This window comes from Clinocottus analis, unplaced genomic scaffold (genome assembly GCF_023055335.1).
Source record: "Clinocottus analis isolate CAN_PGR_092001 unplaced genomic scaffold, fCliAna1.0.p SCAF_25, whole genome shotgun sequence".
In the NCBI taxonomy this organism is placed as follows: Eukaryota; Metazoa; Chordata; class Actinopteri; order Perciformes; family Cottidae; genus Clinocottus; species Clinocottus analis.
Window position 1 is genome coordinate 4,676,227 of NW_027175987.1, and position 14,432 is coordinate 4,690,658.

Sequence of the window (14,432 nt, forward strand, 5' to 3'; positions counted from 1 at the left end):
CTTCAAATACATTCTTTGGGGTAGAAAAAGCTTTGCATTTAGAGCGTCATGAATGATTCATTACTCTTGTGAGCACAGTAATGAGGAATTCAAAGCGCTCGTACCAGAGTTGTGGTGTCTGTGGCGACGTTCCAGCGCTGACGCACGGTACAGTGCAACAACAGATCAATGAAGTGTGTCAAAGGAATTATAAAAGGAGGCAACAACAACAAAAAACCCTGCTTATATATTGCGAGGAGGAATTGATATTTTGAACAGGTCATGTGACAGAGTGTTATCATCATCAGTGCAAGCACTCACACACACATTTAGTCCAAGCACTGAACATTCAAACCAAAACTCAGAGGAAACGGTTAGATGTGTATCAGTGCACACAGGCCCTGCTGGCTTGGGTGGGGAGCACATTGTGGTTTAGCCGCTTGAAACTGACAGGCAGCTGGTGGTGGAGCTCAGCCTATATTTTTTGGGTGCCCTGCGAGGCTTGGTTGGAGTTGATGGTGGGGAGGCCACGCTCAGATTCCTGATCTTGTTAAAACTGTTCCTCAGACTGTCCCTCCTGCTCTCCGATGTGCTGCTGGTCTCCCTGGATGTGAATGTGTCTGGGTGACAGAGGCCAGCCTTCAGACAGCAGCAGCACAGCAGCTCAGCGATAGCCTTCCTCATATCACTGCTGCCCAGGGCGTAGATGATGGGATTCAGGCCAGAGTTCAAGACAGCCAGGGAGATGCAAAAGTCAGCGCTGAACAGCAGCGCACACTGGCGGGAGTCACAGAAGAAATCCACCAGTAGCAGCAGGAACAGTGGCCCCCAGCAAAGCAGGAAGACTCCAACTATAGTGATCACAGTTTTAAGCAGATCCAAAGAGCGTTTGCGACTGCGCTGGGGGCCCAGCTGTGCACTCCTGTGTACGTGGCAGTAGATGGCACCATAGAGCCCGCCGATAGCCAGGAGGATGAGAAAGAAGAGGATGAGAGAGAATAGGATGTAGGTCTTGGAGTAGAGAGGGAGAAGGGTGGAGCATCTGTCCAGGCTGCACACACAGTTCCAGCCCAACAATGGGAGAAAGCCGATCACCATTGCCAAAATCCAGCAGAGTGCCACCCAGCCGTAGATCCTATATGTCTTCCTCGTTGACTTCTGGGGCAGTGGTTTGATCATGGTGCTGTAACGCTCCACTGCAATCAGAAACAAACTGAATATGGATGCGGCCAGGGCCACAAACAGCATCCCTTCCCTGAAGAGCCACAGAGCAGGGGTGAGGAGAAACGTCTGGCTGCCGGACATACAGATGTTGACCAGGTAGGCAGCGCCGGTGAGGAGGTCACTGAGTGTGATGTTGGCGATGCAGACGTAAACCCAGCGTCGGCTGTGGCGGATGCGGGAGATGACGGCCACCAGCACCAGGATATTCTCAAGGATGATCAAAATACTGACGAAGAGGAAGACGGCCATGGAGGCACTGATGTGGTTGTGTGGGTTTGAGGTGGTCCTGTTCTGCAGGCGGCCGGTGTGGTTGTAATGACGCAGGATCACATGGTTGATCTCGCTGGCTGCAGCGGTGGCGTTTGATATGGTGGTGTTGCTGGGGTAACTGGGCAAGCGGTACAATTGGGGGCAGGAGGAGGAGGAGGTGAGGGAGGAGAAGATAGTCATAGCAGCAGCTTTGCTGGTCAAAATAGAGGCTGTGGTGGGGAACAGGTGGAACCGAGCCGGTACGAGCTGCAAGGGAATTAGTGTGGAACTCCTGTTGTCAAACAGGCTATCATCACACTCTAACCACTGGAGCTCTGCCTGTGAACAACACACACACACACACCTGAGAAGACAAAGGAAGAAGAATTACCAACAATTTGAATGCAATTCCCCTCGCTCTCACGACTGCATTGTGGGCTTCCTCATTACGGGGCTTCAATCAATTTAAAAGGCATCATTTAAAAGCCTCCCTCATGTACAACACTCTGCCGAGCTGTGGTTAACGCAGGACGAGTGAGCAGCTGCAGGGCATTTAAATCACCACGTGAAGGAAATGCACACAGGGTTTTCTTCCAAGAATGTTGGCAAATGCATGCATACAATTCCCAAACAACATTGAATGGAGAATAATGTTAAATAATTGCAAAACTGGCAAAAACTTACATTTATTTTTTCTCCTTAAAAATATCATCAGTGACCTCAATCAAAAAGAGATTAACCAAACATGTTTAAAGAAACTTGCAACTCTTTTTTCACGAAGAGTTTTATTGTTTTAAATAAAAAATTATGATTTTTTTTTAAATTTCACATGAAGTACTTCATGTTATACCCCAAAAGTTAGGTAGAAATCAGGAAATCTGTTGAAAACATTTTTTATTGCATTCTAATTGCATCCTATTATATGTTGATAAAATCCATTAATAAATGTTAAAAACCATACCTGTAGAGTGTGTGAATAATGTGTAGTGGTGAGTCCTTACTCTGGCTGCTGGTGGAGATGCTGAGTGAGTTTTGATGGGGAAGTAAGCCAGAGAAGATAGTCACATACCACACCCAAAACACACACACACGCACGCGCGCACACACACACACACACACACACACACACACACACACACACACACACACACACACACACACAAGCAATGCAACAATGGTATTGCCGTCAGTTCTGTTCCATCACCTTGAAAAATGACGAAGAAACTGTAAGAATTTCACAGTTTCCTAAATTCATACAATTTCACACTCTAAGAAGTCAACATTATTGGACAGGTATCTTCTATGTATTTCACATGTATTTTATTCTTACTGATATTCAACAATTTTGCATCACGTTTTTAGTGCATCAAGATCACCATGTTTTTCAGGACCCATATAGATTTCACATCCAATCATATTGCTCAAGATGCTGTGTGATGACTTATACAGGAAAGGCGTTTTCAACACACGTGTCAGACTAAAAAGGTTGTAAATGTTTTGTAAATGTAACACAACGCACATTGTTTGAAGGATATGTAGCAAGAATCTCACTTGCACTGATTACAAAAGCCTCAAATTAGAGTTTATATTTTTTCTCAATATTTCTCAGAAAGTAGAAAAACAGGAACTCCCAGTCAGATAGAAAGGTGCCCCTCCCTGCGTATAGTTTCACACGGCTGTTTTTGGTGGTTTGGGTACACAAGACACAGTCATACTATTCGCTCCATGCTCATATTGTCACCATGCATGGCACACTCAATTTGAGCAAACCTCCAACCGTGCTACCGCAGGCAGCGGCAATCAAACCAGGACCCTTTCAAGTCAAGCATGAACACATACTACACGGAGAACCAGCATTGTGCATCACCAGCAAGTGATGCCAGACCCCAAAGTCAAGAGACCACTTTATAAGTATAAGCAAAACCAGAACCCGTGGCTGAACACATTGCCATTCAAAGTGGATTGTTCAAAGACTTATGATTATGTATTTCAAACAACCTAGGCTCTAATTGTATGCACTAATATAGTTTTCATGTATCAATGGCTTCAAAACATGCGAGTGTGGTCTGAAAAAAGTTTGAGAGAAACGTTTGAGAAAATAAAATGAAATGCTCCGATGTTCTCAAGGAAAAATTGTTTTTTTTCGGGCTAATAGAAAATATTTTTTTTAGTGATACAAAAAAAATTGCGACCTGTCACCTTCCATTTATGTCCATAACCAAACTGTGGTTTTACTCAACAGGTCTCCAGTTTGCATGTTTTCTCTGTTTAAGAGCAAGAAATGGAAAGTGCAAATGAAGACATAAAATCACACGAAAGCCACATAACTGTGAGGCATGACATTCACAGGCCTTCCCCGTGAAACCACAGTATCTTGTTTCTAACACAACTTCTCCTTTTTAGTCCTGAGATGTAAAAACAATAGATATGCATCACCAAACCTTATAGTAAGATTGTTTTATATAGAATGTTTGTATATGTACATCGAAGGATACTGTGGCGAGCTTGTTATTGCAATTTAAATGGGGAAAAAGAGCAACAGAACACAATTCATCTCACAGCAAGCAACTGCAACCTGAGGTGTAAACAACACCCACAACTGTTGAAAACGCCCTTAAGCCGAAAATATGACTTCAAACAGCAAAATGGGTACCAGTTAGTAACCACAAGTGTGTGTGTATGTGTGTGTGTGTGTGTGTGTGTGTGTGTGTGTATGTGTGTGTGTGTGTGTGTGTGTATGTGTGTGTGTGTGTGTGTGTGTGTGCGTGTGTGTGTGTGTGTGTGTATGTGTGTGTGTGTGTGTGTGTGAGTGTGTGTGCGAGTGTGTTTTAACTGATAAGCAAAGCCAGAACTCTAGACTTGTGCTGTAGTGGCGATAAACAAGATTGTGCTTGTGCACTCAAGGCAGTCCGGTGATTCTATTCTCCATCACTTTTATATTTGTGCATCTTGTTCAGAGGTGCAGGGGGCTGAAGCCGGTCCCACAATGCATTTGGTGAGAGAGCATGCAAACAGGTTGCTATCAGACAGCCATCCGAGTGGGATTTGAATCCATCACCTGTAAAAATCTGAATGCAGAATGATTAATTTGTAATCTAATAAAACCAACTTTGTTTTCGCACATTCATAATACTGTATAATGTAATGTATGATCTGTAATGTTTGTTCAAGCAAAAAAAGAAAATCACCTTCGCAGTGAGCCCTTGTGTACCAGTCAGAGTTGACATTACGACAACACCAGAGTTTTCTCAGTCCCAGCATTTGGTCTTTAAGGCATATGCATATTGGCATTCCTAACAATATAACAATTATTTAGGTTTGCACTTATAATATTTTACATAAAATATTGTTAAAATGTTTAAACGGCATAAACGTTGATGTAGCAGAACCAGAGATGTTATTCTTTATTCCTTGTCAAAACCTGCCACCTACATCACCCACAGTGCAACTCAACTGTCTATTGTTTGTTTGGAGAGGAAAGATGAGGAGCAACAAAAAGGTGCATGATCTCGGGGGTACCAGCTGCAATGAAAACCTGCAGACTGTTGGCTCTGCATGGCATACACAACCCTTACACCGTTGCAGAGGTGGTTACTATGATGCTATTGTGCTTTGAGACCGTTAAAAGTGGGTGTGACACCACATCTATGGACAGAAATGGTTTGATGGTGGTAATAGACATAAAGAGACTGAACAAATAAATAACAGTTCCTTTCACATGTGAGAGGTAGAGAGGTTATTGTCTCACAAAACAAAAATGTTATATTATTATGGCGACACCATCTGGCAAATAAGTGCAATTTATTGATCAATTTTATTTCTAACAAATGTGGTTGCTTTAAGTCTTTGAGGTAAAGATCCTTCCTTGCATGGATAAGTCAACATCTGGTGGCCACAAAGCAGTATCACAGTCAGTTTCCTGTCAAGCAGTCATCACTGTTTGATTGCTTGAAAATGCTAAAAAGCTCACTGAAATACTGAAATGTCACAAAATTGTAATTATAATAATTATGAATGGCAGACAGAACATAAGATTATTTGGAATACATCACAATTCATAATTATTTTTAAACTGAATTCTAAATTCCAATTTCACCACTGTATATGTTGTGTTGGTTTTATATTGAACGTAACAACAATTTAATCCTTGTTTGAATATTGGGAAAAGTCTCGGAAACATACTGATCCCCCCAAACATTCTCAATTCTTCATCAAGACCTCTTCCTCACTTTCCAAGTCCTTAGACTCCCATGAATCGATACCAAAGCCCCTTATGTGATATAGCAAAAAACAAACTGCTAAACCTGGCCTTACAAGAGCATATAAGTCCATTTTACATGTTTATAACACAATTCAACGAAAACTATTAACACAAATAATAAATATGACTTGAGAGGACTTGAAAATGACTTAGAAGAGCTCCCCAAGTTATACAAATGTACATTTGCCACGCATGATTAGCACACTTTTCTGTTCAGCGTACGACCTCGAGAATCCCCCAATTGCGCCAAATCCACTGGTCTTAACAAGATATGCACCACAATCCAGCCAAAAAATTAAATATGACTTGCTTATGAAACAATATTCCACATGGCCTTGCTTGGTATGTATGGTGCATCTGCTTGAGAAGAGGCCGTCTGTGTTGGAACCAGAGGCGTTCAAGGTCCAGGAAGAAAGCTAGGGCATTTTGGCTTTCAGCGGACCTAAACCGTAAACGAAATGTGCACGAAATGTGCACTAAATGAATTACTAAAAATATTTAACTTATCTTAATCAAACTCAAGCTTACTGTAATACACTGTTAACACATAGTTTTTTTTGTAATCGAAAAAACAGCTTGGAAGTTACTTTCTTTTCTTTTTTTCTTTCCTGTGTTCTATCGTCAACCAATAAACCAGTAACAAATATACTGCTACATGAACCTCTTAACTAGTCTCACAAGTGTTTTCCGTATAATATACCTTTTGACATTATCCAAATAGCCCTTGTGGTTGAGGAGATACTCTGTATTTAGTATGGGTATGCAAAACCATTCGGAATCTTTGAGAAAAATGCCTGGGGCTCAACTGGTGTCAAACGAGATCAAACAACATGTCAGTGTGTACCTGATGACATCACCCAGAGCCCTTGCGCCGCTGTACCACCGCCGTAATCCCACAGAGGGCGCTATTCTCTCGCGAACGTTCACGAGCAACAGGGTGCCTTCATTGTGCAGAATCTGGCTCGTGCCTTTTTCCTCAACTTTTTTTTCTTTTTTCACCGCCCAGTGCAGCTTCCTTCATTCATTACAGAATGAAGGAAGTAGCGACAAGCTAGCTGGTTAGCCGGTGTGAACACACACAGGCTGTCAGGAACGAGTGGACTTCTGGACCTGGTTTTTTATCGCAGAGACTGACCGTCTTTGTTCAACACGTAGGGCGGTTTATTTTGTCCGTTTAATTTTCTTTCCTAACGTTACCCAGGATCTAAACATCTTCTAAACTGAATCAACTCTGTAGCTTTGTCTGTGTGGGACTCTACCGCCTGGTCGATCCAAGTCAGCCTCGCTTCATCAAAGAAGAACGCGAACCACAAAACGGGAGAAGAAGAAAAAAAGCTGCTACTTGGTTATCATTTATAATTTCACCAGTTGAATCGCTCGGGAATGCAATCAAGGATTACACCGAGACAATGAGGAAACACAGCCGGTAAAGGTAATGGTCCGCTAAAATACTCGTTGGCTTAAGCCGAGCTTGTTCCGTATACGTTTATTTAGCTAGCTAACTATAGGTCAAAATAATGCATTTGTTAAAATGGGGGGTTATATTTGATGTGTTTTTTTTATCGACTTGACAAAGCTGCTATAGGAACTTATTGTGAAGTAGCTCAGTGGATATATTCGTAACTCTTAGTTGTTCGGTTTCTCCATTGAATGTAGTTCTATCCCCATTTTTAGGGTTAAAATTAAGGTTTTCCCAGTAAACTCTCACATCCGTACTGGGCTGACTGTAAAGAACAGTGTGGGTAACAACATGTCGCCTGTCTCGTCGGTGCATCTCGTTCACGTCGGTGTGTGAATGTGACTTGTTGCAGTGTGTGTCCAGGCCCGGTGAACAATGTGACTAACCGACAAGTCAGTGGCTGGTTGTTTAGTTGGGGCGGCGGGGGGGGGGGGGGGGGGTCACCTGGATCTGTGTGTGTGTGTGTGTGTGTGTGTGTGTGTGTGTGTTGTGTGGACAACCAAACCAGAATCGTCTGGAACAGGGCAACTGCAGTTTATCCAAATTACCAGTGTATCATAACTGTTATTATGTGCCCTCCATGGTGGTGCACAATTTATGGCTACAGTACAGCCATGATTGCATGATTGGTAGGTGAAATAATATAATACAGCGACAGATCTGTCTAGTGCTGGGGCATACTGCATATTGATGCACTATTGTGATATAGATCAGGTGCTGGTCTGGGACTTTTTTATAATAATATCGTGACATATGTTGCATGTCTTTTTTTCCCAGACGAAATCCCTCGATTTCAACTAACCAACAACTTTCTGATCTTATTGACTGTGTAATATCACTGGCTGCCTCCACTTGCTTTTCCTGTCATTGCACACTAATCCTAATTCCGCCCACTCTTTGTTTTTGTCTGTCGTCATGGGAAACTACGTCCACTTTATCAATTCAATTAGTTCCACTATTGGGACTGGGAGATATGCTTGAAGTTGATGGCGACTGTATTCAAAATCACACGAAGACACTATATTGTTAAATTTGTGGCTGTTTCTTCCATACAGTTAACGGAATCTTCCACACAAGCTGACCGAGCTCTCGCTTCATGACTAATGTCTGGGTGGTGGAAAAAAGTAATCACACATAGGAACATACAAAATACTTCACTTGGAAGTTCCTCTCCCTCCCCATTTCCCTTTTTCCATTTCTCTCACTTTGGTCTGAACAATGTTGGGTTCTTCCAGGGGCCTAACCAGCAAAGTCATTATTAAAGTGAAATATTGTATGCACATCGTTCTGTCAGTCTAATGAGTGGAGGGTTATGGGATGTGTGTGTGTGTTTGTGTGTGTGTTTGTATGTGTGTGTGTATATGTGTGTATATATATAATTACCGTTCAAAAGTTTGGAGTCACTTAAAACATGTCCTTCTTTTCAAAGAAAGGCACTGATTTTAAATGAAGATAACATTACATTCATTAGCAATACACACACATTGTTAATGTGTTAAATGACTATTCTATGTGGAAACATCTGGTTTTTAATAAAATATCTACATGGGTGTGTAGAGGCCCATTTCCAGCAACTCTTCTAATGGTACATTGTGTTTGCTAATTGCCTTAGAAGACTAATTGTGCAAAACAAAACTTGTGCAATTATGTTAGCACAGTTGAAAACAGTTGTGCTGGTGATTAGTGGCGGGCCGTCAGGGCCTTCTAAGCCTTCTATGAAGGCCTGAACAGAATCACAAAGTTCTAGCTTTTTTATAATTATATATTATTATTATTATTATTATTATTATTATTATTATTATTATTATTATTATTATTATAACAATTAAAAGTTATAGCTTTTTTCCAATGTAATTGTTTTTTACAAATACACTAGATGTATTGTAATATTTTTGTCCCTATTAGCTTATTCTCTTATTGCACAGCTGCCTTCATCTGTTCCTCTGCTCCTTTAGGCCTCTTGTATGGCTTCTTGGGACCTGTCTAACAGCTTTTAAAAAAAATCACATTGCACTTCTCTTTATCTATGTAAGAATAACATGCGCTGTGATTGGTCAGTGAAGCTAGCGTCTCACCTAGAATCTCAGGACTTACTGATGACCTCTTTCCCACATAGGTTTATGTGCATCTGGTGAGTGAAATGCTGATTATGTTACTGTTTTTTTTGTTTTTTTTTACATTTACAGTCATATTTAATTATAAACTAGCCACAGTGCTGTTGTTGCTGCTGCACCTGGGGGTGCTGGTGCTTCTACCCACAGCCTCTCCTTGGCATGGGGAGAAGTTGTCGCCGACGCAGCTGTGCTGCAATGTCATGTCTGCACTGTGCAGGCTCAGTGTTGTGGTTTTGTTGATAGATTTAGACAACATGCATTTTTGTTAACCTGATGGGGTTTTGCTCTCCTCTTGCTGTGCTGGCCCTCGCCACTCTACAGAGGGTCTCTGAAACCGCGTAGCGCAATAAAAGTGAGGGCTCACCACAGTTTATCATTGAACTACAAAGCTTCTACATGGACTATAATTGCAAGTGACGTCTCATTAAAAAGATGAGCCCTGCCAGACAGCCTTTTAAATTAATTCTTCAAGACCAAACTCTGGAAGTGACAATGAACAGAATATAGTTTACGTTTAATTTAGACTATGCAACAGATTTGACCGTACATGTGTATTTAATTTATTTTCCAAATCTAATGGTCCATGATAGAGCTATATATTTCCTTTCCAAAACATATTTTAATACTTCTGTTTAAATGCTATAATGGTACCGTTTGAAATGGATATATACACAGGAGGTGTGTGTGCGTGTGCGTGTACGTGTGCGTGTGTGCGTGTGCGTGTGCGCGTGTGCGTGTGCGTGTGTGTGTGTGTGTGTGTGTGTGTGTGTGCGTGCAGCATCGGTAAGCCCACGGGTCGTGTCGGGCCTGCCAACAACACTATGCTGTGGATCAGGCATCAGCATATTCAATACACTCAAGGTTCCCATCTGTCAGACTCAAAATCTAATGAGCATCCCAATCCCTCAGAGAAATCTTAAGTCAGATCTCCATTTATTAAAATGCTTCCATCTTAAGAGTCAGATCTCCATTTATTCAACAACTTCCCATCTTTCACTTTCAATTATAGTTACTATTTAGAAATATAAAAGGGAAGCTATCTAAAAGAACACTTGTATTGTTCAGATATGAACACATAATGCTGTCTATACGTCTGAATGGCATCTGAACTGGAGCTGTAATATTAACTTTCACTTAATTCTTCTTCTCAAAGATCGGTCTTTATCGGTCTTCAACTGATTGTAAACCGGAGAAAACCCTCAAATGATGTTGCAATACAGACAGTTTATCCCATACCTTTTTTACTTCTTCTAAACAGTTCATAGAGTGAGCTCTCGGCCATCTTTGAAAGAAGAGGGCCATATGGCCCCCTGCTAATGGTTGTACTCTTCAAGCCCCACAGCAACGCTGACAGTGGTTGAAGACAAGAAATGGGGTGGGGGAGGGAAGACCGATTGCATCCCCAGCTCAGCCTTGAGTTGTAATTGGTCTACACATCCTGGTGGATGCAATTGTGTGAAACTGCAGATGAAAAGATAATTGCCTCAATCATAGCTGTGCCAATGTTTCTCAGAGAAAACCAGAGAAGAGATTCAAGGGTTTCCTCCTCAGACTCAGCTTTGCATTCAGCTTCATTACGGGTATTTGCAACCACTTAATCTTACGTTGTGTGTGTTACGAATATTGATTTCCGCACAGATAAAAGGATAAATATCTCTTATCTCAGCAAAACGTTGTGTATAACACTCCACAGAGCTGTTGGTTTTATGTGTAGAGGCCATGTTCTTACTGCCTAATGTCTGTTTTCTTATAAAACGCTTATCAAGCAAGCTGATCTCTCTCCTGTGAGAGTTCATAAAAATGCAAAATGTTTTTTTTTAAGGCAACAATAATGAAGTGGTGGGTGTAGAATGGTAATGGATTTGCATTGATCTATTTTACATCAATGTAGAGGTCTTGTGGTCTGCTACATATGAGCATTTTATTTTTAGCGTGTGACTTAAGAGAGTACAGGGGAGGGGGCTGTTTTTGCACTAAAGATAGTAAAAGCAACTTTGTGATCGGTTGCAATTGATCTCTTAACTCCTCTGTCTCGTGTCTATCTTACCTTATCATATGTGTTTCTTCAGGGTCACATATGTTGGGTGTTTCTCGAATATCTGGGAAACTACTTTGTTTGTCGCAACTGTTTGATGAATAATGATTAGTGTGTGAAATTATACAGAAATTGGTGGCTGTAAAATGTACTTTATGTCGGCAATACCAACAGCTCTGGCATTTTAGTCTGGTTTCAGCCTACTTGTTGGTGTATATGTTGAAATTGGCAGATTGGCTGACATTCTCCTATTTTAAATCATTATGAAAAGTCAAAATACACACACACAAATGCCTTGGTGGGTCACATATGTTTGTCTAGCTTAAAGCAATGATACACAGTTGGTCCACTGTAGTGTAATCCTGTTTGTGGGAGTTTACCATTAGGTCGTTGGGTTCTTCTTTTTATTGTTTGCTTCAGAAAATGTAAGTCGCAGATGGAACAAAGACAGAGTAACTTGCCAAACTATGGTTTGCTGTGGCAGGAGAGGGATTTCTAATGAGACCCTTAGCAGCTTGCCTTGTCTCTACGTGCAGCTGATGTTCTGGGGCAATATGATGTAGGCAATCTGTGAAATGACGCAGACACCTGCAGTCCCATGGCCCTGCAAAACGGCCTCAGTAAGGAGGATACGATTGTTGAGTGGCAATCTGTTTGCGCCTACATGAAGTATAGTGAAGGGCTCGTTGCCGAGGGCTTGGCAGGAGAGTCAGACGTGTAGAGGCTTGTGTTTCTACTACATGTGTGCTTATCACTAAGATGTCTGTATCACTCTGTTACTTACGCTGCTGTTCAAGAACACCACGATGGGCTGGATGTCACTCTGCTTTTTGTAAACCAGTGGGTTGGGACAGGGGAGCACTGAGCCTTTGAAAAAGCCCCATCTTCATATGTTGACGGATAATCAATAGGCTTCCACAGGTAAGATATTTCCCATACACATTTTCAGTAAAGCAAGCTGGGAAGCTGTATGAAGGGGGGGAAAGCAAGAAGGAGGTCAGAAAAGAGAAATGGGACACCGGTATGCTTTTGTGTTCATATACAGTGCGTCAGTGCTTAGTCCAATAATGTGACAGGAATGCTCCAGGGTCCGCCTTTCTCTGCCAAAAGACAGAAAGAAAAAATAGCCTTGCGTTTTTTGAGAAAGCTGCTCACTGAGCTTTGCAGTTTGGATTTGCAGTGATCTGTATTTTATGGAGACCGGACCACCAGATGGAGAATGCAGGCAAAAAGAAAGTTGGTGATTGAGCAAGCCGTCTGCGTTAGTTGACGAGGAGAGGTAAAGAGAGAACGAGAGTGGGGAGGTTCAAGAATCATCAATTCCACAAACTCCTTGGTAACTTGGCTCTTACAATGCGGCAAGCTGAATTTATGGGCTTTATAAATAGAGCCAGCTGTAATGATGGGGTATAAGTGAGGAAAAGGCAAACCGACTGTTTGGGGATGGCCTACTTGCAGTGCATTTGTTTGTTGCGCCGTAGTATTCGCTGAGACATTATTGCAGGGTCCAAACACTCCAAGTCAAGATCATTGGAATCAACGCTTGATCACGATAATTATGATTATACCAAATCTGCTCTGTTTGGATTCTGATTTATAGGCCGAACAAAAGTTTTAACCAAAATATACAACTGAAAAATGTTCCACAGTGAAGTGAAAGGTGGCCTGTCTGTCAACATCATGAAAGACATATTTAACCTCGTTCATGCAGTTTGTGCACAATCACTTCATATGGAATTTAGATTAAATGTGCGTCGTGACATCTTTCATTTTCACCTGCTTTCATCATATTGAAATATGTATCATAAAGTGAGAGATGCCAACAAAGCCCGGTTTTACAAGCTATATATGCAGTTCAGCAGCCCTGATGTTCTGGATTTCTGCTTTTTGAATCAAATATTTACCAGATAGTTTAATCTATCTATCTATCTATCTATCTATCTATCTATCTATCTATCTATCTATCTATCTATCTATCTATCTATCTATCTATCTATCTATCTATCTATCTATCTATCTATCTATCTATCTATCTATAATAATACATCTGGAAATGTTGTATGCATCAAAATCACAACTGTTCAACAACTAATGCAACCTTTTGTAGAAAAATAATACAATTTGTGCTTTTGCCTTTGAAGTCTGATTTATTGAGTTGAGTTCTGTCCTTTGCTCCCTGCCCCCTCAGCTACAGTGGTCACCCCTCAGGAAGGGGACGGTTTTGTGTATCGTGTGTGTGTGTGTGTGTGTGTGTGTGTGTGTGTGTACAGATTGACTGACTCATTGATGGCTGTGGTGAGTGCTATAATATCCCCCTTCATCCTCTCTGCGGTCACTGATCCTGTCCCTTGGCTCTGGATTATGGGCAGGGAGAGGGCACACCCTAAGGCTCCATTTGCTGTTCCTCTGCACCGTAGTGCAAAATTGGATCATTAGGCTTAGCTAACGACGGTCTGAGAGATGCACTATCTTTAGTGTAGTTATCATGATTTATTTATTAGTCAGTTCTTCATACAGTTGGAGGAATCAGACTGAAACTAGCCATACGGGAAAGAGATTTTTAGGCATTATTGGACTTAAATGTGATATTTTTGTTATCTAAAACAGTGCCTCCAACTGGTACATTCAAATCAACCATCATTTACCTGCCTCATCTCACCTGTCTTCTCCGTCGCCATAGGTCATGCACAGAATCACAGAATTGGCATTTGTAACGGACTGAATTTGTAGAAGTTTGGGTTGTTTTAGAGCACATAAAGCATGACAGTAGTTATGTATATTCTATAGTCTCTGCAGCTGCATGCGCTGCAAATATTATGGAGACATAAATACAGAAGAGGAACGAGATTTAATGAACCTGAAGTCCTAAGACTCTTCATGCAGTTCCTAATGTATTACATAATCCACAGAAATATTTTTTACAAAAGATGGAAGTATATTAGCAAAAATTGGATCGTCTAGCGTCGGAGACTTTCATCGTCACTCCGTTAACCACTCCTTGGGAAATGATGTCAGGAAAAAGTGAATAATGTCAGCCAGGCAAAGCGGCAGAGGTGATGGAACATTCCCATAATATGCACAGGCAGAACCAAGCCAGTGTGTTACAGAGAA

General features: G+C 41.4%; 2 protein-coding genes across 7 annotated transcripts in view; one reads left to right on the forward strand and one right to left on the reverse strand.

The window, feature by feature from the left end:
• Positions 1-406: 406 nt before the first annotated feature.
• s1pr4 (sphingosine-1-phosphate receptor 4) lies at positions 407-2,443 on the reverse strand. Its single transcript, XM_068591665.1, has 2 exons — positions 2,414-2,443; positions 407-1,816 (listed from the first exon to the last, which is right to left on the reverse strand). The coding sequence occupies exon 2, from the start codon at positions 1,651-1,653 to the stop codon at positions 412-414; it is 1,242 nt and encodes a 413-aa protein (XP_068447766.1). The 5' UTR covers positions 1,654-1,816; positions 2,414-2,443; the 3' UTR covers positions 407-411.
• A 4,310-nt stretch (positions 2,444-6,753) lies between these two features.
• Positions 6,754-14,432, forward strand: part of LOC137794431 (myosin IXB) — a 52,939-nt gene continuing 45,260 nt past the window's right edge. For all 6 annotated transcript variants that reach the window (XM_068591167.1, XM_068591168.1, XM_068591171.1 and 3 more), the window contains exon 1: positions 6,754-7,145. The gene's annotated coding sequence lies outside the window, so the exon portion shown is untranslated. The remainder of the gene's footprint in view (positions 7,146-14,432) is intronic.

Bases quoted from the DNA above. Each gene is read 5' to 3' on its own strand.
- s1pr4 (XM_068591665.1), bottom strand. From the start codon at position 1,653: ATGACTATCTTCTCCTCCCTCACCTCCTCCTCCTCCTGCCCCCAATTG.